The sequence below is a fragment of the Theobroma cacao genome, chromosome 7, assembly GCF_000208745.1.
Source record: "Theobroma cacao cultivar B97-61/B2 chromosome 7, Criollo_cocoa_genome_V2, whole genome shotgun sequence".
In the NCBI taxonomy this organism is placed as follows: domain Eukaryota; kingdom Viridiplantae; phylum Streptophyta; class Magnoliopsida; order Malvales; family Malvaceae; genus Theobroma; species Theobroma cacao.
Window position 1 is genome coordinate 10,020,159 of NC_030856.1, and position 24,302 is coordinate 10,044,460.

The 24,302-nt window shown below is 33.4% G+C and overlaps 4 protein-coding genes across 13 annotated transcripts; all 4 read left to right on the forward strand.

Annotated features, from left to right (window-relative positions):
• Positions 1,395-2,941, forward strand: LOC18594566 (protein ROOT PRIMORDIUM DEFECTIVE 1). 2 transcript variants are annotated; one of them, XM_007022169.2, is made up of 2 exons: positions 1,399-1,564; positions 1,776-2,941. In XM_007022169.2, exon 2 carries the CDS (start codon positions 1,850-1,852, stop codon positions 2,879-2,881), a length of 1,032 nt encoding a protein of 343 aa, XP_007022231.2. In that variant the 5' UTR covers positions 1,399-1,564; positions 1,776-1,849; the 3' UTR covers positions 2,882-2,941. The 2 variants fall into 2 exon arrangements, with proteins under 2 accessions (XP_007022230.2, XP_007022231.2); XM_007022168.2 differs by having other exon boundaries at positions 1,395-2,941.
• Positions 3,508-6,408, forward strand: LOC18594568 (PHD finger-like domain-containing protein 5B). 9 transcript variants are annotated; one of them, XR_001928893.1, is made up of 6 exons: positions 3,508-3,604; positions 3,873-3,952; positions 4,072-4,217; positions 4,460-4,884; positions 4,985-6,089; positions 6,224-6,408. XR_001928893.1 is itself a non-coding variant. In XM_018125251.1 (5 exons), the coding sequence occupies exons 2-4, from the start codon at positions 3,907-3,909 to the stop codon at positions 4,868-4,870; spliced, it is 381 nt and encodes a 126-aa protein (XP_017980740.1). In that variant the 5' UTR covers positions 3,511-3,604; positions 3,873-3,906; the 3' UTR covers positions 4,871-4,884; positions 4,985-6,343. The 9 variants fall into 9 exon arrangements, 2 of the variants coding, with proteins under 2 accessions (XP_017980740.1, XP_007022232.1); XR_001928897.1 differs by having other exon boundaries at positions 3,520-3,604; positions 4,072-4,210; positions 4,460-4,502; positions 4,844-4,884; positions 4,985-6,343; XR_001928895.1 differs by having other exon boundaries at positions 3,523-3,604; positions 4,985-5,192; positions 5,853-6,408.
• Positions 7,305-11,006, forward strand: LOC18594569 (elongation factor 2). Its single transcript, XM_007022173.2, has 4 exons — positions 7,305-7,377; positions 7,729-7,779; positions 7,882-7,969; positions 8,318-11,006. Exons 2-4 carry the CDS (start codon positions 7,777-7,779, stop codon positions 10,756-10,758), a joined length of 2,532 nt encoding a protein of 843 aa, XP_007022235.1. The 5' UTR covers positions 7,305-7,377; positions 7,729-7,776; the 3' UTR covers positions 10,759-11,006.
• Positions 16,598-17,116, forward strand: LOC18594571 (MADS-box transcription factor 1). Its single transcript, XM_007022175.2, has one exon. It carries the CDS (start codon positions 16,598-16,600, stop codon positions 17,114-17,116), a length of 519 nt encoding a protein of 172 aa, XP_007022237.1.

Genomic DNA, 24,302 nt, shown 5'->3' on the forward strand with positions numbered 1-24,302 from the left:
AGTCCATAAATTCTATTAAAGTGATGGATTTAATTATTATACAATAAATTATACAAATTGAATTTTTATAGTTTTCGAAATTGACAATGTCAATCTAATCATTAACGGTATTAAATTTTTTTTGTTATTTTTATTGATATAATATTTGATTGTATTGACGTGGTGTTGAATTTAATGACATGCATTGAATTTGATAATATGGTATCCAATAATGATGTCTCAATTATTGTCTAAGGACATAATCATTGCATCATCTTAGATGTCACATCATCAAATTTAATGTCAAATCAAATATTATATCAACATAAATAGTAAAAAAAAATTAATATTATTAATAATTAGATTGATATTATCCATTTCAAAAACTCAATTTTTACAAATTACTATACGTGATTAAATCCAACACTTTGACAGAATATAGAAATTAATTGCATACTTTCACTTATTTCATTCTAAGGTCTAAAAAAATTTAGACTAAAATACCTGACCTATTTTAGAAACTTCCAAACTTAGACGTATAAATATTTACTTTTCTTATCATTTTTTTCTAAATTTCCTCAACCCACCACAAAAGGGCGACTACGACAACGACTGTGGCTCTAAGGCTAAATCCGAAGCTCCTCGACCAAATCCAATTGAGAAAACGTCGAATTTGGCATTTTTCAGTGAGATTCGGTCGTAGGAAGTGTCAATTGTGCTCCCTAAAGTCTAGATTCAGCCACATCTTTGATGACGGACCAATGTAGAAGAAACGAAAAGAATAAAAAATTATAATTATAATTATATATTGTTAAAATTTAATATTTTAAATTTATAAATTAAACTAAAATTATGAGTATTTAAATTATAAATAAAATCTTAATATTTTTGAAAATGTTAATGTTTAAATTATAAGTAAAATATTAATATTTTAAAATTAAATAAAATAACCATATTAATATTTAAATTATAAATTAGTAACAAATATATATATATATATATATATTAAGTATTATAATGGTTATCACCTATTATGCCTTATCTGGTCCAGGAAAAGTAAGAATAAAGCAAAAAGGCTATATATGTATATGTAATAATCCATCATTAAAACAGGGAAATATGCTGTCAAAAATTATCAAATTCAAAATAACATAATTGACGCTAAACCAAAAGAAAAAAAAAAAACCACTAACATTGATAATTAGGACAACCACAAAGATTGAGACAATTTATACAAATGTTCTCCATTGGACTTGGATTTAGATGCTCCATCTTCTTCTATAGTTGGTATCAAAACATATAAAATCTTTACAATATTTATATATTTATAATTAAATATATTTTTTATTCATATTAATACTGAGCAAAAAAATTAAAAATAAAAACCTCATGAGCATTCATGACAATAAACAGATGTGTTTTAGGACCAATAACAACCGGTTGAGTCACGACTTTAGTTACTCGTTACCCTGTTTAACCTCCTGTTTGACTTTGAAAGCATTGAATAAAACGATTCTTTTTCTACAATAGAAAACCCCATTATGATTTCCAACAGAAACTCCAATTCCACAGTGAGCATGTCAATGTAAATTTGTTTCTCGTATTTGGGTTTGTTTTGTTTTTTCAAGCGTATCCTTTGTCTATCTTGGTTTTGGACTTTGCACACCAACTGTTCGAGGATTTGGCTCAAAAAAGCAGTGTCTTTTTATATTACTTGAGAATGAAAACAAGATCCATATTAAGGTTGTCATCTTCAACAATTTCATGTAAAAAGTCTGATTCTATGTTTGTTTCAGTGAGGCAGATATCAACTGGAGGAAAGAGGCCAAAGAAGAAAATATACCACAGAGACTATCAACTTGACAAAGTCATGGACTTGCAAAAGAAACCATCTTTAATTCTGCAGTTGAAGTCCATTATCCAATCCCAAAACCAACAATGCCTCCTTCTGCGCGACCTTGAAAAGGAAGTTGGGTTTGTGGCAAAGTGGAACTTCATGTCAATCATTGAGAAGTACCCTTCAATATTCCATGCTGGTGGTGGTAGTGGAAAACAACTCCCTTTTGTTACGCTCACTCGAAAAGCCGAAAAGATTGCAAGTGAAGAGCGTGAAGCAAGGGTTTTAATGGAATCTATTTTGGTCAAGAATCTGAGGAAGTTGTTAATGCTGTCCATTGATTGTAGGGTGCCATTGGAAAAGGTTGAATTCATCGGAAGTGAACTTGGTTTGCCTAAGGATTTTAAGAAGTCGTTGATTTGGAAGTATCCTGAATATTTTTCAATAAAAGATGTCAATGGTAGAGCTTATCTTAACTTGGAGAACTGGGATTCTTCGCTGGCAGTGACTGCTCGTGAGGAGAGATTCGCACGTGAAGGGGTGTTGGCATCAGCTGGGGGTCTAAAGAAGGTTAGGATCATGAAAGATGGTAACTATCTAGGTCCATTTGCATTTAAAATGTGTTTTGCTGCTGGTTTTAGACCGAATAAGAGTTATCTTGAGGAGCTTCAGAGGTGGCAGAAAATGGAATTCCCTTCTCCATACTTGAATGCGAGGAGATTTGATGTTGCTGATCCGAAAGCTCGGAAAAGAGTGGTGGCTGTGCTTCATGAACTCCTCAGTTTGACTATGGAGAAGCGGATGACATCTGCACAATTGGATGCATTTCATTCAGAGTACCTGTTACCCTCTAAATTAGTGCTCTGTTTGATAAAGCATCATGGTATCTTTTACATTACAAATAAAGGTGCGAGGAGCACAGTTTTCCTTAAAGAAGCTTATGATGGTACAAGATTGGTAGATAAATGTCCTATGTTGATGTTTAATGATAAGTTTGTTACACTTAGTGGTAGAAATGAGATCAGTTCATTTAACAGTGTGAATTCTTCACAAGTTGTTACATGAAATTTGTGGCTCCATTAACAATAATGAAAAAGGGTTACTGACAAAGTAGTTCATGTGAAATGTTGTGCATAAAATGAAGCTTCCAAACAATTCTACTCCCAATATGTTTCAGTCTCCACTTAATATTTCATCTTACTGAAACATCTACTAGTGTCATGCCTATATAATGATTTCAAACATTTGCCAATCCACAGAGAATGGATTATTTTTCTTATTTGTTCATTCTTTATTTTGTTTGAACATGGCCAAGGACTGGTATATATATAGAGTAATAACAAAATGCCTCCATAGGATTTCTTGATGTACTTAACTTCTTTGCTTTGGAATTTATGATACTATGTATGATTGGGTATTCATTTCATACAGATGTTGAGCTAAATTTTGTATGATTGGGTAATGAAAATTCCATGATTTTGGAAAATAGCTATACCTCTTCCCAAAAGCTAACCAAATGAAGGAGAAAAATATTATTAAGAACAGAGGGCATATCAATTATTTTATTTAGCTGTTATTTTTTGACTTATTTTTTTTTATAAAAAGACTTTTTGACTCTTTTGGAATTAAATTAAATAAAAATTTGATTAGTGAATGCAATATATATTTTTATTTACTTTTTGAAAGAAAGGAATAAATAAAAGTCCAAAGAGGCGGCCAGCCCCTGTAGAAAAGGGAAAAACCAAGTAAACAATCTTTTCTCTGCATTGGCGCTTCTGTCTCTCTCAGGTTGGCTCTGTCTTTTCCCTTTCTCTCCGATTACTTTCTTTCTCTGTTTTTTCTTTTTAATGAGATTTTTGTTGATGATTTTTCTGATTATTATCTGATACTGATTGCTGCTTTTTTTGTTAAAAAAATTAATAAAATTATAGAAAAGAAGCAACATCCAAACGAAGCTAATTGATTCATCTTTAGCATACTCCAACTCTTGATTATATTTGCTCTATTAATAGGCACTTGACAAGTCCTAACAACTGTCAACTTATTGGCTATTTAGAGTTGCAGGAATTACGCAGCGTGTTGATTAAAGCATGGCCAAGCACCATCCTGATTTGATCATGTGCCGGAAACAACCAGGTATTGCCATTGGACGACTTTGTGAGAAATGTGATGGAAAGTGTGTAATCTGTGATTCTTTAGTGCGTCCTTGCACGCTTGTGCGGGTTTGTGATGAATGCAACTATGGGTCATTTCAGGGGAGGTGTGTTGTCTGCGGAGGACTGGGGATATCTGATGCATACTACTGCAAAGAGTGTACACAGCTGGAGAAAGATCGGGATGGTTGTCCCAAAATCGTCAATCTGGGGAGTGCCAAAACAGACTTGTTCTATGAACGTAAGAAGTATGGTTTCAAGAAAAGATGATTGCTTGATATTTTACCTTCAGTGATTCTCTTTTGCCCCAGCTTTTGTATTTGGAAATAATAGATTTAAAAATGTTGGATTCATTGTTAAGACTTTGGTTTCTGGATTTGTTGTTGTTCAATATGTTTTCTCAGGAACTGTAAATTAACTGTATAACAGGCCTGATTTGCATTTACAGCTTACTGTATGCTTATGGATTTCTATTTGTGCCTTTTGCTAGGTACATGTGCAAGCTTATTGGATCTTGGATTTTACAATATGAAGTAACTCTCTTTATTTTTATAAGCTTCGCCCCTTGCTCAAGATTTGGACCTAATACCTTTTAATAGAAAATCTTAAGTTCTAATTGTTGGGATATTTTCTTCAGGACATGTCAGTGCTATTTGTAAGATATGTCAACATTATTCTTTAATATTTATGTTATTCCTAGGGTCACTTTGGATTCAGCAACCTGTTCAGTACTTCTATCCTATTAGTGATCAATTTGTCTGCTGGATAGAATCCAAATGAATTTATTTGATTACTAGGGTAGCTTTGCTTTCTGTAATCTGTTCGGTTCTTCAATCTGGTGCTTTCCTGTTGATTAAGTTTGTCTCGTGAACAGAATGTAAAGGAGATGTTGATTGATTAGTGGTTAAGGTGAAGGTGGGTGTGGACTTTCAAGTATTTTGTCTTTTGTGTATGGGTTGATTAGAGTTTGACATTTATTAAGTATTTTACTAGTGAAATGTTTTGAATTTTACAGCTTTTATGGCACAATGTGAAAAAGCTGGTTATGTTGGGTGAAGATGCTTTCCACCATGCAAGTTTTTTCTGATGGGCTTGCCATTGATTATCCATTGTATATGGAGGAACCACTTTACTGGGAAACAATGGGATTGCCAAAGTGATTGCTGTTACAATTGACGGAGAAAATGGAGAAGCACTTGGTGATGAACCTGTAAAGAATTATGGTAAATGGCCCTTCACACAGGTTTATGGGATTCAGTTGTCTTTTTAATGCATCAAACCTCAATGAAGTTTGTTTCTGTTTAATTTGGAAATTTTTCATAGTTTTCTGCAGTATTAATTTTGATGTGGCCCATTAATCTGCTCAGGAACCTGCTTCTTTCACGTTTTCTGTACTCAACCTAGCAATGCATTTTCATGGTTGACTATCCTTTTTGATCCTTTTTTACTGTAATTACCTCTAAAACAAGAGAAGAAGGCCTACTATATGTTTGCAAGTTTGTGGCACGTATATGAGCTCTTGTTGATAAACTCGTGAATCTGGAGTGTTGTTTTCCATTGTTAGTAAGCATCTTTCAGTTCACCTCTCCACCCTATCCCACTATTGCCCCTTCAGATTTATTTGGCTGGCTCTCTAATCAACAATATCAGTGATTTTTTTGAGATGGTACCTTCAAACCTTGATATGGCTTCAAAATATAGGTCAATGCTATATTCAGTAGAATTTATTTGCTGGTTTGGACAAGCATTTTTCTATTAAGCAGTGCATTAATGTTGATCCTGGTTGCATATTCTTATTGACCGAACATCCTTCTCTAAATGGTTTCTGCACATAATTTTCCTGCATTACTGGTTCCAATGACATGAGGTCAAACGTTATACAGTGTGAAATATGAAAGGTTGGGTTGTCAATGGGGCTGCTCAACCTCTCATTTGGGTGATTTGGGCTGCTAAGACTGCCCATCCTTGTCAGTGGATGTTGTGGGTGGGGGTTCTTGGAGGTGGCCTCGCAAAGCTTCTAGAGATCTATGATTCCTCTCCATTGCAAGGAATCATTGATGCCAATGCTTTCTGTCATGCCGCCACTATTCTCCTTACCTGCATATTGTGGAGTTTATTAGGTACGATGCAAAGTTTTGAACTTCCAATATCCTTAAGAAGACCAAGTAGCCCCCTGGAAGATTGATGCTGTAAGAAGACTGTGTTTATTAACTGGTATAAGGGTTTTATTTTGTTTGTTCTTGTTATGCTTCAGAAATGAAGGATATTTGCTTCGCTGGGATTCTGAGTTGGTTGAAACTTGGAACTCATTTAGATGCTGGAATTGGATTTTGCAATGGAAGTTAAAGTTATAAGATGGAAATAATTCGATTCTCTTGTGGATTCAAACCATTATGTTTGAACAATTATATGCTATATGTTTTCAAAGTGTTATGAGCATTCATCTGGACTGGTGGTGGTGGCTTGATCAAAGAAAGCTAACCTTGTGGACTTTATATCAGATAAAGATAAAAGTCATGAACTGTGTAACTCGGTTAAATTATTAAAAGGGTACTGTCTATTTGTTATCATAAGTTCACCTTTGTTTAATTCATTGAAATTATTCATATATATATATATATATATATTATCTATAGGAATAATTTGAAGAAGTGAAATGTGAAAATTTTGGTTGTCATGAGATGTGCAATTGTCACGAGTATACATTTTCAACTCAATAGATATTTTGATTAAATGGAAGAAAATTGGTATTTATAAACCTTAGATCCATCTCGTTACTGAATGATGTGAGATTTTATAGCATTTTACTTTACTGTTCTTTTCACCTATAGAGTCTCAGTGAAGAATTAGATAGATTTTGATAGCACTTACCAGAAACTTATATTAAAAAGACATGCCTATCAGATGAAAATTAGAAGCTTACGACTTATCATGAGATTTGACATTATATATTTTAAAAAAATGTAAGGGAAAAAGATTAAAAAAAATTCAGTATATTTAGATAAAATATTTAAATTTCATTAACTAAGATTATAATAAAGTTATCAAATCCGACCTAAATAATAACATTGCATCAAATAAGTTTGAGACTTGGCGTGCAAGATCTTTAATTCATGAATGCTGCTATATAAAAAGGGAAATTCAAAAGGAAAGTTTTTAAAAGTCCAAAAGATATTTTTAGAAACCAGGCCTAAAGCCCAAGAGCCAGAGCCCAAGCCCAAAATAGAAACAAGGAAAAACCCTAGCTGATGCCCCTCACACTCCCACTCTCAAACGCACTGCCTTTTGCAGCTCAGCGACTATAAATAAGGCATATCCTCCTTTGTGTGCCTCTTATTCGAGAGAGAGTCATCAAAATCGACATCTCCTTCTCTCGCCGCCTCTCCTCTGTCTCTCTCTCTCTTACAGGTAAGCTCTGCTCCTTTTCCTTTCGTTTCTGTTAAGATCTGTCTTGATTTAGATCCTCTTTTCCATTACTTGTTCTAATCCTAGGTCCTGTTTTCATTCCATTTTCCTTTCGTCCATTTTATAGATGAATATGATTCAAATCATTGCTGTTATCTATTTATTTATTTTTATAATTTTCTGGGTATTGATTATGGAATACGGAATATCTACACACAATTGTAGCTAATATGATTTCAGATCTCGAAAATTTCATTTGTTTTAGCGGATGATTTCTGGGTTTTTGATATTAGGCGTGTTTATATGTTGCTGTGTTTTCTATTTGGAAGTTTAAGAATTTGTTTCTGTTGGCAGGTTTTGATTCTTATTTATAGTTGGGGTGTATTTTAAAGACAAGTCAAGATGGTGAGTTGAATGAATATATTAATCTGTCTTTTTTGTGTGTGTTTTCGTTTAAGTCTTTTCTATGACTGCTCTTGATTTGACTCATGTTCTGTTATATTACAGGTGAAGTTTACAGCTGATGAGCTCCGTCGTATTATGGACTATAAACACAACATCCGTAATATGTCTGTTATTGCCCATGTTGATCACGGTATGCTTTTTTTGTTCATAGCTGTTATTATTATACCTGATGTAGAAGATCAAAGTTGTTGAGTAAATTTCAACTGTGACAGTGATTGCCAATTTATTTGTCTGTTTGTCATGTTTCCGTGAAATTGCTTCATTTTTTAACTTGTGTTAAATTTTTGAAAAGATAGTAATATGAACATGTAGTCTGGATTTAATTGATGTTAGTTTTGTTTAGGTGCAAATTCAGAGCCTGTTTTGTTTATTACTGTGACAGATCTTTACTTTTCAATAATCGTTAGTAGAAGTTATATTGCTGTAGTAAAGTGTAGATTTTGTCGGTGTTAGTTCTGATTGTTTTTCTGATATGCAGGGAAATCAACTCTTACTGATTCTCTTGTCGCTGCTGCTGGAATTATTGCACAAGAAGTTGCTGGTGATGTTCGGATGACAGATACCCGTCAGGATGAGGCTGAGCGTGGTATCACAATTAAGTCAACTGGTATCTCTCTGTACTATGAAATGACTGATGAATCTTTGAAGAACTACAAAGGAGAGAGGCAAGGGAATGAGTACCTCATCAATCTTATTGATTCCCCTGGGCACGTTGACTTTTCGTCTGAGGTCACAGCTGCTCTTCGTATTACTGATGGTGCCCTTGTGGTCGTTGACTGTGTTGAAGGTGTCTGTGTGCAAACAGAGACTGTACTCCGTCAAGCCCTTGGTGAAAGGATCAGGCCTGTCTTGACTGTTAACAAGATGGACAGGTGCTTCCTTGAGCTTCAGGTTGATGGTGAGGAGGCTTACCAGACATTCCAGAGAGTGATTGAAAATGCTAATGTCATCATGGCTACCTATGAAGATCCTCTTCTTGGTGATGTTCAAGTCTACCCTGAGAAAGGAACAGTTGCCTTCTCTGCTGGTTTGCATGGTTGGGCTTTTACACTGACCAACTTTGCTAAGATGTATGCCTCAAAGTTTGGAGTTGATGAGTCGAAAATGATGGAAAGACTTTGGGGTGAGAACTTTTTTGATCCAGCTACCAAGAAGTGGACCAGCAAGAACACTGGCTCTCCTACCTGCAAGCGTGGATTTGTTCAATTTTGTTATGAACCCATCAAGCAGATCATCAACACTTGTATGAATGACCAGAAGGATAAGCTCTGGCCCATGTTGCAAAAACTTGGTGTCACCATGAAGGCTGAAGAGAAGGACTTGATGGGGAAGGCCCTAATGAAGCGTGTAATGCAAACTTGGCTTCCTGCAAGTAATGCTCTCCTGGAAATGATGATCTTTCACCTTCCCTCTCCTGGCAAGGCTCAGAAGTATCGTGTTGAGAACTTGTATGAGGGTCCTCTTGATGATATGTATGCCAATGCTATTAGGAACTGTGATCCTGATGGTCCTCTTATGCTTTATGTTTCAAAGATGATTCCTGCCTCTGATAAGGGCAGGTTCTTTGCTTTTGGTCGTGTCTTCTCTGGCAGAGTCTCAACTGGTTTGAAGGTCAGGATCATGGGTCCCAACTATGTCCCTGGGGAGAAGAAAGACTTGTATGTTAAGAGTGTACAGAGAACTGTTATTTGGATGGGAAAGAGGCAGGAAACTGTGGAGGATGTGCCTTGTGGTAACACAGTTGCTATGGTTGGTTTGGATCAGTTTATTACCAAGAATGCTACTTTGACTAATGAGAAGGAAGTTGATGCCCACCCAATTCGTGCCATGAAGTTCTCTGTCTCTCCTGTTGTTCGTGTTGCTGTTCAGTGCAAGGTCGCATCTGATCTTCCGAAACTTGTTGAAGGGCTGAAGCGTTTGGCAAAGTCTGATCCTATGGTTGTCTGTACCATTGAAGAATCTGGAGAACACATTGTTGCTGGTGCTGGAGAACTTCACCTTGAGATCTGTCTCAAGGATTTGCAAGAAGATTTTATGGGTGGTGCTGAGATCATTAAATCAGACCCTGTTGTGTCATTTCGTGAGACTGTCCTTGAGAGGTCTTGTAGGACTGTGATGAGCAAGTCTCCTAACAAGCACAACCGTCTGTACATGGAAGCACGACCTATGGAGGAAGGGCTTGCTGAGGCCATAGATGATGGACGAATTGGTCCAAGAGATGATCCTAAGGTTCGTTCCAAGATATTGTCTGAGGAGTATGGGTGGGACAAGGATCTTGCCAAGAAGATTTGGTGTTTTGGCCCTGAGACCACTGGTCCAAACATGGTTGTTGATATGTGTAAAGGAGTTCAGTACCTTAATGAAATTAAGGATTCTGTTGTTGCTGGGTTCCAGTGGGCATCAAAGGAAGGAGCATTGGCTGAAGAGAACATGAGAGGTATCTGCTTTGAAGTCTGTGATGTGGTTCTCCATGCTGATGCAATCCATAGAGGTGGTGGTCAGATCATTCCAACTGCTAGGAGGGTTTTCTACGCTTCTCAGCTAACAGCCAAGCCAAGGCTTCTTGAGCCTGTTTACTTGGTGGAGATCCAAGCTCCTGAGCAGGCACTTGGTGGTATTTACAGTGTTCTTAACCAGAAGCGTGGACATGTCTTTGAGGAGATGCAGAGGCCTGGTACCCCACTTTACAACATCAAGGCATACCTTCCCGTTATTGAGTCTTTTGGATTCTCTAGCACTCTGAGGGCTGCAACATCAGGACAGGCATTCCCACAATGTGTGTTTGATCACTGGGATATGATGTCATCAGATCCAATTGAACCAGGGACCCAGGCAGCAACTCTTGTTGCTGATATCCGTAAGAGGAAGGGTTTGAAGGAGCAGATGACCCCACTTTCCGAATTCGAGGACAAGCTGTAAGCTAGAGAATAATGGAGAGGGTATGTTTGTGCGGCAAAATTTCTGCTGCAATTTAGTTTTGTTTTCTGGCTCTTTATATTTTGGTAGTAGTTGCTTCTTGGGTGCTGTCACCCATTTTATCATGTAAGGTCCTTTTTAGATGTTTTTTTATAATGACTCGAGAATTGTTCTGTGGTGTTACATTTTTACGTGTTGATTATGTATTGCAATCGACATTGGTTGGGTTCAAGTTATATTTTTGACCTTCATATGTCTACCTTTGTGATTTATTTCGAGATGGTTGATTGTTTTACTGATGCAATAGGTAGAATTGGTGCTCTGCCAAAGGATTTAGATCAGTCCTTGAGGCTGGGTGTCCTTATGGTTGTGGTCCATGAGGACCGTGGCCCAGCACCAAGTGCTCTCAGTAACAGCTGGGCTGAGGCGCTGTGGTTTTCTTACGAACGCAATCCAGTGCTCTTTTATGAAGCCCTCCCCTCCCTGGGCTTCTACATGGAGCCCAATATTGGCTTGACTTCCATTCGTTATCTCTTCCAAAATTTGAATGGATATTCTGTGATTGATTCTTTTTATTTTGGATAGTTAATAATCGTATAATTAAATTTATATTTAAAAATAATTAAAATAATTTTTTTGTTTATATATATTTATTTATATTATAATTTTTTATAAATTAATATTATAAAAAATATTAAAAATGATGATAAATAATTAAAATAAATAAGATGGATGTTCATTTAGATAATAAATAATTTATGATTTATTTTTTATACGAAAATCTTATTATATTCTTAGTCAAGTTTGGTTAGGAAAATCTTTAGCTAAAATCAAATCGAATTAACTTTAATAACCAAATTATTAAAAAAATTAAACTAATTAAATCGAAAAAATCGAATTTATTTCGATTCATTCAATTTTTCAGTTCAGCTTGCATTTACACACCTTTAGTTTTGAACAAAAAGCAATGCAAGGGATAATCAGGAGAGTTGTAGGGACAGCAAAGCCAAATGCAAAGCTATGTTCCTGAGGCGAGCTTTTACTAACTAAATCCCTCACTCCTTGTCGTTTGTCATGCTTCAACTGTAGTACAACATTAAAATGTCGTTCTTCACCGGCGTTTTACATCAAGTAATCGGAAAAAGTCTAAAATCTGCAGATTTATGGCTTGTTTTAGATGACCTCAAACAGCTGTCTTTCACTCCTCCCAACGCCGTTTCCTCCCTGGATTTCTCAATTCTTCTTCTTCGCCATTTCAGGTCTGCCATCCTCTCTCTTTTCTTTCACTTTAATTCTGTGTTATATTTTATTTATATGATTTTATACTTGACTCAAAATAAATACAAATGATGGAAAACGAAATAATAATTAATTAAAATAACTAAACTTACAACATTGAAGAGGAAAGTTGTGTCGCCTGAAATATTGTAAGATATATAATTTCTTCTTTTTTTTTTCTTCAATTTATTTCAATTTTAGAGAATTTTTCTTTTAAAAAGATTTTCTTTTCTTGCTTACTGAGAAGTTGAAGATACATTTAATAATAGGATAAATGTTTAATTTGGGGTCAAAATTTTTGAATTTTTGTCAATTTAAGATCAAATATTTCAGTTATAGCAATCAAAGGCCAAATGTTTTTTGTTTTTTATAATTAACGGTTAAGGTAAGAAGTGTTTGACGCATGTAAGACATGTGAATGATATGGACGCTCACTACAAAAGAGTAATTTTGTCAAAAAGTCTTTTCTATTAAGTTAAAATGATTCAAATTATGGCGTAACATGTAATAACTTTTTCATCATGACGTGTAATAATTAAAATTTTCAACATGGTATATAACAAATAAATTTTTAATATGACGTATAACAATTATATTTTTTAATATGACGTGCAATAATTAAATTTTCAACATGATGAATAACAATTATATTTTCAACATGACGTGTAATAATTATATTTTTCAACATGAGAATATAACAATTAAATTTTTAACATGACGTGTAATAATTATTTATAAGATAACGTGTAACAACCAAATTTTAAAATATGTTAACTGCCAAGTCATTTGAGCATCTAACCTTTAACAATACTACTTTTAAAATTAGATTTTCGTTAACTCGCACTGCGATATTTAAGAGGCATTCACAAAAATAATGAATGTGGAAGCACAACATGGCTATCTGTGAGTGCAAAATTTTTGGAAATTTCATCACTGATTGTATTTTTTAAATAAATTTTCGTGCTTGTATCATAAGAAAAGGTGAGGGAGTTATAGTTGGGTGATCTCAATCAAGTAAGGGATCTGAAGATGACACTGGTAACTTGGAATACCTAATCTTCACCAAAGTCAAGGAGAAAGAATGTCCTGGTTGAGTAATTTTTTGGCTTAGGGATGAATTGGACTCCATCTAGTTGTTCTGCTACTGATTCCTTGTCAACAGAATGCTGAGGTGCAGTCAATGCTTGCTTAATTGATAACTATGAGAGTTAACTAGGAACAAGAGAGAGCAAGTAGATTGCAGTTGCAGTCTCAATTCGCCATGTTTGTAGGACTTCTTGAGTAGGACGTTTCCAGACAAGAATTTCGCTAGTATTGCAATAGGATTTCAGGTAATAATGGCTAATTAGATATGTTTATTTCAAGGGGTATTAGGGTAGTGACGTCTTGAGTGGCTGCTCTTTTGAGTTTAAGCTCATTGCTCATTCTACCAAATTCTGCTTTAATAGTCATTCTCAAGCTGCTGCACCCGGCAGCTACAGGCCTTGAATGATTGCTGCCAAGTTTTGCAGCCTTATGACTGCTACAGAATACAGAAAGCAAGGCTGCTGCTGCCAAGTGCTGACATCCTCTGCTGCACAAGGCAGCAGTAAGGCTTACCTGGCTGCATGCTGCCAAGTGCTGGTAATTAGCCTCATCATCATCATTGGGTTTTGAAGAGGACTTGAAGGTTGGAGCTTCATCATCATATTCACTTGCAACCTTTTTAGTCCAGTGGAAGTGTCTTTGAAGGAAAGCAAATTAATAAACCTTTTTATTATAATCTATCACAAAGAATAAAGAAAATCCACAGAAAAAACAATTCCAAGTTTATATATATAATAATTTTTGAGGCACTCTTATATAAGAGGTAGCACTCTCCTAATCATAACTCCCAGGATTCAAACATGAAGTTGTTAATCTCCTAGGGACCAATTTATCAACTATATGCACTTTAATCAGATTCCTAATACTTCCTAACTAATTTAACAATAAATTCAATCACATTGCTCATCCCAAGCTTGATTTAGATCCTTCAACATTAATCCACCACCTTCCTCTGCCGCCACGTCGCAAACTCCGTCCTTGCCTTGCCTCATCTCGCCCGCACCCGCACCCTCCTCGACGCCTTGCTTCTTTCCTCCTTCCTTGCACCCCTTTCTACCCGAACCCCTCAATGCATTACCGCCGGAAGCTGATCGCGAAGACACTTTTTCGGCGAGATAACGTCGGATAACGGTGTCCGAATCAGGAAACGTGGATACTTTCCCCTTCTCCGAGATGGTAACTATGGCGACTCGTGCCCCGCATAAGGTTGAAAGCTCAGCTGCTTTCTTGAACAAATTCCCTTGACGTTTGGAGGTGCCTGCTTTGCCCGCTTTTTGTTGCTTCCCCATAGTCTGTTAACCGTAGAAACCCTGATTTGATGGTACTGGTATATATATATATATATATAAGTTCAATTTCAGCTTAAAAGGGCCTCTACCCATCTCCTTTTATAGGAGTAGGAATAATAGGTTTACTAATTTTACTAGACTTTTAAGATTACTAAAATATAGCTTGTCCTTCAAGATAAAAAAAAAATAACAGTTAAATTATGTAATTAGTCCCTTTATTTTGATAAATTGGTAAATTTAATATCTGAATAATAATTTATAAAAATTGAGTGATGTACTTTTTAAAAAATTGATAATTTCCATCCAATTATTAATAAATATTAATATTTTTTTTATTAATTATACTGACATACCATTTTCTTGTTGATATGGCATTGAATATTATAATTTATCATAACATGGCATTTTTTATCTACTTCATAACACTCTTTTCATTACTTTATATTATGGAATATAAAAATTCAATTCTTCTCTATCTCACAACACTTTTTCCCTAAACCCTAAAACCTTATTCATATTTTTTATTTGTTTTTTTTTCAATCATATTTAAAACCATTAGCTCACATTGGATAAATTCATATCCACACTTATAAAATCTATATCAATACTTAGTCACGTAATATCGACACTACTATTATATCATTTGTGAATTGTCACATCATTATAACCATGTCATAAGATTCAATGTCATATTAACAAAAAAAATATCATATCTGCTCAATCAAATATCATATCAATATAGATAACAAAAAATTTTAAAAATATTAGATTGATGTTTTTAATTTTAAAAAATATAATGATTCAATTTTTACAAATTATTTTACGAGACTAAATTCAACATTTTGATAAAGTACAGTTACTAAATGCATAATTTGATCAAAGACAACAGTAATAGACTAAGCTTTAATTACTTCTTCATTATTATTATTATTATTATCTAAAAAATGATAGGTTGATCTTAAGTTATCTGACACGTTGTTTAGAAATAATTCTTAATTATTTTTGGAAAAGTAGCCACAATCTTATTTCAATGAAAGATTAAGTACCTAAATAAGTTAGTGAGTTATACCAAAAAAAAGTTAATTAAACTCTTATATTTTGATTACATTCAATTAAATCTTTGAAATTTATTTTAATCAAATAAATCTCTCTCACTAATTGTTGATTAGCTTTCATTAGTCGACGTCATCTACTAAATGGCATATTGATGTGTCATTTTGATGACATCAATACCACGTGACAATAAAACTTGTCACCTAAAAGTTATATGTTTACTATTTGTCCCGTCACATATGCAAAAATAATTGGATAAAAAATTAAAAAAACAAAAACATCAAACTAAGTCTTCATTATTATCCTATTCATTTTTAAGAATTTTTTCTGAAAATTTTCAAAATAAAAAAATATTTATTTGGTTTGGTTTTCTCAACAGTTTGTTTTTTCTTTTTTTGTTTGGTTTGATTGATACTTTTCTTGTTTGTTTCTTATTTTTAGTCACGGGACATTGAACAATTCCCAAATTTATAAGTTTTCTCTCTTGATCGATTGGAATTCATTAATTATGTTTTGGAATTTAAAATTTTATCATCTAAGTATTTTAAGAAGTAAAAGCTCTGAACTTTCCATGGAGATTTTCAGAATTTCAATTGTCTAAGGCTATCTATCAGGATTTTGAATTCATCCAGGATATTTATTTTAATTTTTTTAATTCTTTTTAGACACATAATGGGATAAAAAGGTAAACACATAAGTTTTACGTGACAAATTCTATTGCCACGCCACATATCAACACGTGATCAACTTGTCACATGCCAAATCACATTATATAAAAATGTCAATTGTGTGATTGATTAAAGGATGCTAATCAACCATAAGTGAAAAAAGACTTATTTGATTTAAAATAAAAAAAAATTGTTTGATTTAAAATAAAACAAGTAATGATTTAATTGAATCTAATAAAAATACAAAGATTTAATTAATTTTTTTAATATAATTCAAAATTTTATTTAGTATTTAGCCCGATTGAAATAGTGTTTCCTTATAAGCCATTAGAGTCCTAACGAAATCACACCTTTTAATCACTATATAATACACGTTTAAACCCTAAAATCTTTTTCTTGATTAGCAAATTGAGAGTTTCCTCTCTGGTTTTCTTTAGGTTGTTTCATCTTTACCGGTCAGTATTAGCCATGGATGGAGCAAGTACAAGTAAGAGCAGACTAAAGAGAAAAGGCAGTGGCCGTAGAAGGATTGAGATCAAGAAAATTGAGAACCAACGCCGACGTTGGGTAGCCTTTTCCAAACGTAAGAAGGGTTTGCTAAAGAAAGCTGCCCAGCTCTCGATGCTGAGTGGGGAAGAAATCGGCGTCATCGTAATTTCAGAGCAAGGAAGGGTTTATACTTCTGATAACGCTGATGCTGTTATCCATCAGTATCTGTCCATCAAATATGATGGACAAGATGATAATGACATGATGGGTGATGAGGAGAAAGAGCCTGGAAAAGGGGTTATGGACGATGGGTTTTGGAGGACACAACCGGTTGACATTCAGAAGATGGATGATGGGAAATTGAGTTTGCAAGAGATTGAAGTATTTGGAGAGGCTTTGGTAGATTTGAAGAAGAATGTAGCGGCAAGAATGGAGGAGATAAAGGGTAAGGAGTATTTATTTGATCTGAATAAAACCCCTGATGAGCAGTTTTGTTGAAAGGCAGCACAATGGGTGCTTTTGGATAGTGGAATGGTTTATAGTTCTATGACAATTGACAATCCAATATAACTTGACTAGGGGAGTAGAGACTAGATCCTTATGCTTCTTTCGGAGAAAATTTCAATCCTTTTACTTGGTATATTCTGCAACTCCAGTTAATTGGTTTACTTGGATTTTCAAGAAATTTTCATTGATTACTATATATCAAGTCTTGTTCTTGATGACCAAGTTTTAATTAATTAATAAAATTTTATTTGATCCTAAATTAGTGAGTTTTTTTTATGGTTATGAATTAATATTAGGGTCTTTTAAGACACTTGTAGAATTATAGTTATTTTAGAATTAGATACAACATTTATAACAATGGCAATGAGACAGGGAGAGAGATCCCATTTCTCCCAAATCCAACTCCTCACCATTACATCAGAACAACCCTACTAATTAAGCCACCATTAAACAAAAATTCCAAAAGCTTTTATAAGGTCTATATTTTTAGAGTAAATCCATGGTAGAAGTAGTAATTAAACATGAAGAAGAAAGGTCCCACGGAACTCAAAGAGGAGCACCGCTAATCCCTTAATTTGTTGAGGAACATTACAGGTTTCCAATGGAGAGCTTTCAAGAGAAGCTTTGCAGTCTTTAAGCTTCCAAGACTTATGTACAAGACAGCATTGCAAACAAGTAACCCTTTGCATCAGTTGCTACGCTGCAAATAGATTGAGTTTTCTCAACCCCAATCTCACCAGCAGCTTGACATGTTACCTCTGCTCAAGCCCCTACAGATGGCAATTGAGAAAATTTTTAGTAAAAATATGAATGGAATTGAATCAGAGTACTCAAACCTTCACTTAAAGAAAGCGACAATATTCAAAGAGACATTACCTTGAACTGGATAATATATTCTTGGGACCTGATTCACATAAATAAAGCCCTTCAACACCAACCGAGAGAAGCTTTTCCTTTTCTTCTGGCTTTGGCTTGTAATTGTATTGTTTTGTTTCATAATTAAGCTTTTCTTCCCCTTCTGGCTTCATGTCATAACCAGGCTTTCCTTCTGGCTTTGGGTTCTTGTTTCTAAATGTATTGTTTTGTGAGATAATTAGGCTTTTCTTCGCCTTCTGGTTTCCTCTCATAACCAGGCTTTTCACCATAACTGGCCTTTTCTTCTTGTGGCTTTGTACCACAGCAAGGCTTATATTCTCCTTGTGGCTGACAGCTGGTATCCCATGGTAACCATATTCAGATACCATGATCACCAGCAGGAGCGAGGACTAGCAATGGCAGGAGAAGCCAAAGAGAATGCCAACCATAGACGAGTGAAACCCATGACTCTACCACTTCAACCGATCTGCGCAATGTAATTACATATGAAAGAATTATGAATTGTGGACCAAGTAAAGGGGCTAGCCTCAGTGCCTTTTATGGGGAATAAGTTGGTCTAACGTAGACATAACTGCTTACCAATGATTAATAAGATGAAAAAAAATTAAAATAAAAGAATTTGTTTGCACAATTAATGCGACATCGTTTAGGACTTGGGCAGCACTAACTTATGTATTACATACATCAATTCGGAAATTACAAATATTATGCCTTTGTTCACGAATTAACATATCAATCAATTAACCAAATATGTTTCTTCTAGCCTTTATGACGAACTAACTAAGTTATAGATGAACAATTCGCCACTATTAAAAATTTTTTGTGTTCTATTAGTTAATTTGTTTTGGAAAATATGGGAAATTGCAATGCTTTATAACAACGTTATTTTCTTAACGATGAATCGAAGTCGAATTAGGTCTGATATGAATTGATTGCAAAAGAATTCAAAAATACAAAACAATATGACTCAAACCTGAAATAGCCCGAATTCAACATAATCCAAATTTGACTTAACTCGAACCTGAAGTGAACCAAACTCATAATGACCCGAAATTCAAGACCAATCTAACCCTAAACTTGCAAAAACTCAAATTTTATAACTTGAAAATTAGTGAATTTTTAACTCAAAAATATCCAAATTGTAATTAAATAATTTTATCCAAAATGTGTAAATGATTAAATGATAATGTTTTTCTTAAATTAAAATTTTTAAAATTTATATTTTTTAAAAAATAATATTATTTAAAATTATTATACAATTACATAAGTAATGTATATTCAACATTTTCAACGTTAAATTTATGAATTGGATTAGGAAACTAATTTAAGATACATTAAATATGAGTATCAATTTTTTGTTTTTTGCTACCCTTATTATTTAAACTAATTAATTATAAAAATGATATTATTAAATTGAAATTTGAATATTTAAATTCCAAAAGTGAGAAATTAGGAATTGGAAAATTTTTGGAAAGGCCTTTTTTTCCCCTTTCATTGGCTGCCCATTTTGTTATTATTATTTTTTATTTTCTTTTTTTACTTTTAGACTTTAATTTTTTAGAGTAAGGAAATGGGAAAAGAAGGGGAAAAAAAGTGAATTGTTTAATTAAATTTAAATTTTGATTGATTTATTATTTACCATAATTTCAAATTTAATTAAAATAATAATTATTACTTATTAACTAAAGTATATTTAAAAAGTATACTAATAAGTAAGAATATAAATACAATTAGATTTAATTTTAAAATAATCAATTACTTTAATTGATGAATATTATGATTAATTGTATTTAAGTAATTAGACTTACTGCTTTATTTTTTAAAATAAAATTTAAATACTTTATTCTTATATATAAAATAAAATCAATACTCAAGAACTCAAGTGTAAAAATTTAAATCAACCAAAAAATCTCTTCTTTTTTTAGTATTATTGTTCAAAATTATATCAATTAATTTTAACTTTTAAATATTATGATTTCATATAGTTTATAAGTTATAATTTATAAATAATAGTTAGTAAGGTTACTATTAAACAAATAATCTGTTAACGAACATTTAGACTTGTTAAGTTAATTCGAACCAAGAAAATAGTCCTCTTAATTCTTAATTTTTCATTATTGTCAAATTGATCAACTATTAAAATAAATTAACATTGTATCAATTAATTTTAAATATATCTATTGTTGCAAATTTTAATTAACCTTTTACAAATTAATAATTGATTTTAAATTTATTATATTATTCCCCAAGCCAAAACATCTTTATTATCCATTAATGTGAAAATAGTCAAACATGTTATGAATATATGTGAATATCTATTGTATTTGCATCGTATCCAATATATCTTCTCATATCCAATATATCCCCTCATATCTAAGATCCATATTTATGTAAGTACATCTCTATCCTCTAGATCCATTCAGTATATGTACATTCCTATCTATGTAAATTCTCCCTATTTATGTAAATTTATTCTCCCTCCATCCATGTAAGCCTATAAATAGATGCATTATAGTTGATGGTATACACATTTGAAAAAAAATAAAAATAGAAGATCTTCTTACCTTTTCATTACTTTTCTCTAATATTTTTCTTTCAAAGTTATATTTTACAACACTTTATCAGCACAAAACTCTAATCTTTAAGTTTTGATATCATTTAGTTTCCATCATCATCTCAAAGTTAAAAGGCTACATTCTTTTAGGTAATTTTCATTTTAAATTCAATTGTCGCTTTATTACTTTACTCATATTTCAATCTATAATTAGTCAATTTTTTATTTTAATTTCATTATCAGTCAATTTTTTTATTTGCTTGTTGATAACAATAGTTTATTTTTTTTTATCTATTAATAGTTTTCACCGTGTCAAATTTTACAAAGCTTGAATTTGTGGCTCTTGATATTACTGGCAAGAATTATCTATCTTGGACTTTAAATGCTGAAATTCATTGAGATGATATAGGCCTTGGAAACACAATCAAAGGGACAAATGAAGCATCCAATCAAGATAAGGCAAAAACAATGATTTTCTTTCGTCACCATCTCCATGAAAGATTAAAAACGGAGTATCTCATAATAAAAGATCCTATAAACCTTTGGGAAAGTCTAAAAGATAGATATGATCACCCAAAAATAGTAATTCTTCCAAAAACTCATTATGATTGGATACATTTACAATTTCAGGATTTTAAATTCGTAAGCGAGTATAATTCACCAATATTTAAAATTAGTTCTCAATTAAAATTGTGTGGAGAATATGTTACTAATGAAGACATGTTAAAAAAAATACTTTTTACTTTTCACGGCTCAAATGTCCTTTTGCAATAGCAATATCGTGAAAGAGGCTTTAAGAAATATTTTGAACTAATTTCATGTCTTCTCGTGGCTGAGCAAAATAACGAGCTACTTATAAAAATCATGAATCTTGTCCAACTGGTTCTACTTCATTCCTTGAAGTGAATATGACATCATTTTGTAATTATGATCGTGGCTATGGTTGTGGCCATGGTTGTGGAAGTAGACATGGAAGAGATTGTCATAATTATTTCAACCGTAGTTGTAACGACCCATCTTCGGTCGCTACAGATGTCCGAGACCTCCGGGAAAGACCCGTCAAGTCCCAAACAAGCCTTTCTCGAAATGCTCATTAGTTCTCTACATACAATCACAATTTCATATTGATACTTAAAACAATACTTTCATATCGTGACTTGAACCATAAACATAATAATTGATTCAAGCTTTAAACCATTTAATCACAAGTTTATACATTGAAATCCACATCTCCAATTATTTACTTATATCAACATCAATATCTGTTTACAACTTAATGAACAAAGAGCTATGACTCGACCTCTAACAGCGGAGTGACTTGGGATAAAATGCTATGAGATGCCTTTACCTATCTGCGGTAGATCGTACGCACCGATGATTACACGCTAGGCCAATCTCTGTTTGCAAAAGGAAAAATAAGAGGGGTGCGAGTATCACAAACTCAGTGATCATTGACCCTGTGAGCAGGCGAGGAGGGGAAACAAACATAAAGATGGAATGTTTATAAATCCAAGAGTAAGCGTAGAAAACACACTCCATTAAATTGAGAGATTTTGTTTTTATACCTTGCAAGTCTTAAAAGTAATAAATCACAAGTAAACAAATATGAAAACGATTGTATTTAAGGTACTAGAAAATCTTTCACTTCGATATCCAGTCAACAGTAAATCCAATGGCAAGTGTAAAATGAAAAATCTCAAACACAAAAATGCAAAATAACTGATCACCAATGAATATGTAAATTTCACTTGCCATTCAATAGTAAATTTCAAGTGTTAATGCCATGCATTGTGCAATAAAAATTCACAAGTGAGCATCATCCTCGGGTAGGTTTAGTATAGCCCTTAGGCTTACTCTCTCAGACATCATCACTTACTTGTGGGAACTGTCCACGCCACCATATATAAATCGAGGCTTCAGGTCCCCCTTTACCTACTCGTGGGAACTGCCCACGCCACCCAATATGAATCGAGGCTTCAGGTCGCCCTTTACAATCAAATATCGATAACCAACAATCACTACTTTGTGCACAAAGACCACACTTAACCTGGTGTAGTAATAGGTCCTACTCAGAGTGTCACGACCCGAAACCTCCCTCGGGCCCATGACAACCGCTGCGACGTCCCGATTGACACTCATTACTCGAAATGCCAATCGAAACCCCGCAAGGCTTACGTATCAGTTTCTTGCCTTTCCTGTGAGCAATCGTTGTTAAACATTCCGTTTTAAACAATTACCAGTCGTTTTCGGCTTAAGTAAATCAAAAGACAAAAATTATTTTATTTTTTATTTTAAAAGGATCTATAGACAAATATTACTATTCAAAATATTGATTAAAATATACTATTTTTATATAAAATAATATTTATAGAAACACGTGTAAGTAATCTTTTGTAACGTGGAAGTAAAATAAATTCATACATACAATAATTTACAAAGTTATAATGTACAATAATAATTACAACGACAAGTGGCCCATAAATACACCAAGTGTTGGTGATAGTAATCTACTGTCTGTGAGATAAAAGGGTCAACTGGAATCCTCGACAAATCGAGTATCTACAAGCTACCACAGGCCTGAAATATTTAGAAAGGAGGTGGGTGAGATTTTGCAATCCCAATGAATAAACAAACATTATTATAAATATCTAAAGGCGAGTAAAATGGAGGCAAGTTTAAACAACAAATCACAAACCATTTCATAAGGTTTTCAATTTATTTCTTAAACCATAAAATATTTGTAATTTACCAAAACAGTTGTTAAGGCTTATGACTTTTATTAGAAACAGGGCTCAAGCCAAAAACTAGTCCTCGGGGATACCTTGGCCGAAGCATCTAACCGAGTCCGCCAAGGTTGTTAAGATATTTACATGTTAAACACATGTTAGTTTTGAAAACAAGCCGTTCCTTGGCATTGGCCGAGTTACACATTCACGTGGGGGTTCGACGTGAAGTGAGCTCTAACACTACCCAGGGAGTTACCCTCCTCCCCTCTACAACCGGAGTAACTATGCAACCGGGTTTACCATACCCTTCTAATAGGCAGTCCATGAAAATCAGTCACTACAGTGACTAAACCCACCAATTTTAATAAAATTTTGACAGTATAACGTGGTTTTTATTTATTTATCCAACCTCAGCTTACATAAATTCCCAATGCAATTATAAAATATAGCAACATATACTCATATATCATAAGCCATTCATAGGAAAATATATTTTTCAAGACAATTGGTAGCCTCCAATTACTCAATTTCATGATCAAAATTTTCTTATTTCAGATAATCAATACAATATATTTATTTGTCACATTTATTTCTAAAACATCAAAAGTTCCATTTTAATCTCATTTTCATTTCATAAAATACATAAAGAGCATTTAAAAATAAACTCTAGATAATTTACAATAATAATAGGTTTACTCACAGTTTGTACAAATTAAATGCTTTCTAGGTGCCCAGATCACTGTTCGTCGGGTACGACTTCCTTGCCTTTACCGGAAGGCTCTCCTCCTAGACACATTGCAAAAATTACACAATTCACCATATTGATGCTAAATCACTATATAATTGATTTAAATCCTATACTAATGCATGGTATGAAATGCAATAGCCTAAAACGGCTTAAACATGGTATTAACCTATTTTTGGCACTTTACCCGATAAATTGCTAACGCGCTCCATTTTAGCTCTAAATTGTCCCATTTTCTCTCCAACATTTCTAACCATTAAATATCAGCCAATAACC

Bases quoted from the DNA above. Each gene is read 5' to 3' on its own strand.
- LOC18594571 (XM_007022175.2), top strand. From the start codon at position 16,598: ATGGATGGAGCAAGTACAAGTAAGAGCAGACTAAAGAGAAAAGGCAGT.
- LOC18594566 (XM_007022168.2), top strand. From the start codon at position 1,700: ATGAAAACAAGATCCATATTAAGGTTGTCATCTTCAACAATTTCATGT.
- LOC18594568 (XM_018125251.1), top strand. From the start codon at position 3,907: ATGGCCAAGCACCATCCTGATTTGATCATGTGCCGGAAACAACCAGGT. The intron at 4,218-4,459 runs GTATGGTTTCAA...GCCTTTTGCTAG, and splicing joins TTGTTCTATGAACGTAAGAA to GTACATGTGCAAGCTTATTG. The intron at 4,503-4,843 runs GTAACTCTCTTT...TCTCGTGAACAG, and splicing joins CTTGGATTTTACAATATGAA to AATGTAAAGGAGATGTTGAT.
- LOC18594569 (XM_007022173.2), top strand. The intron at 7,970-8,317 runs GTATGCTTTTTT...TCTGATATGCAG, and splicing joins TATTGCCCATGTTGATCACG to GGAAATCAACTCTTACTGAT.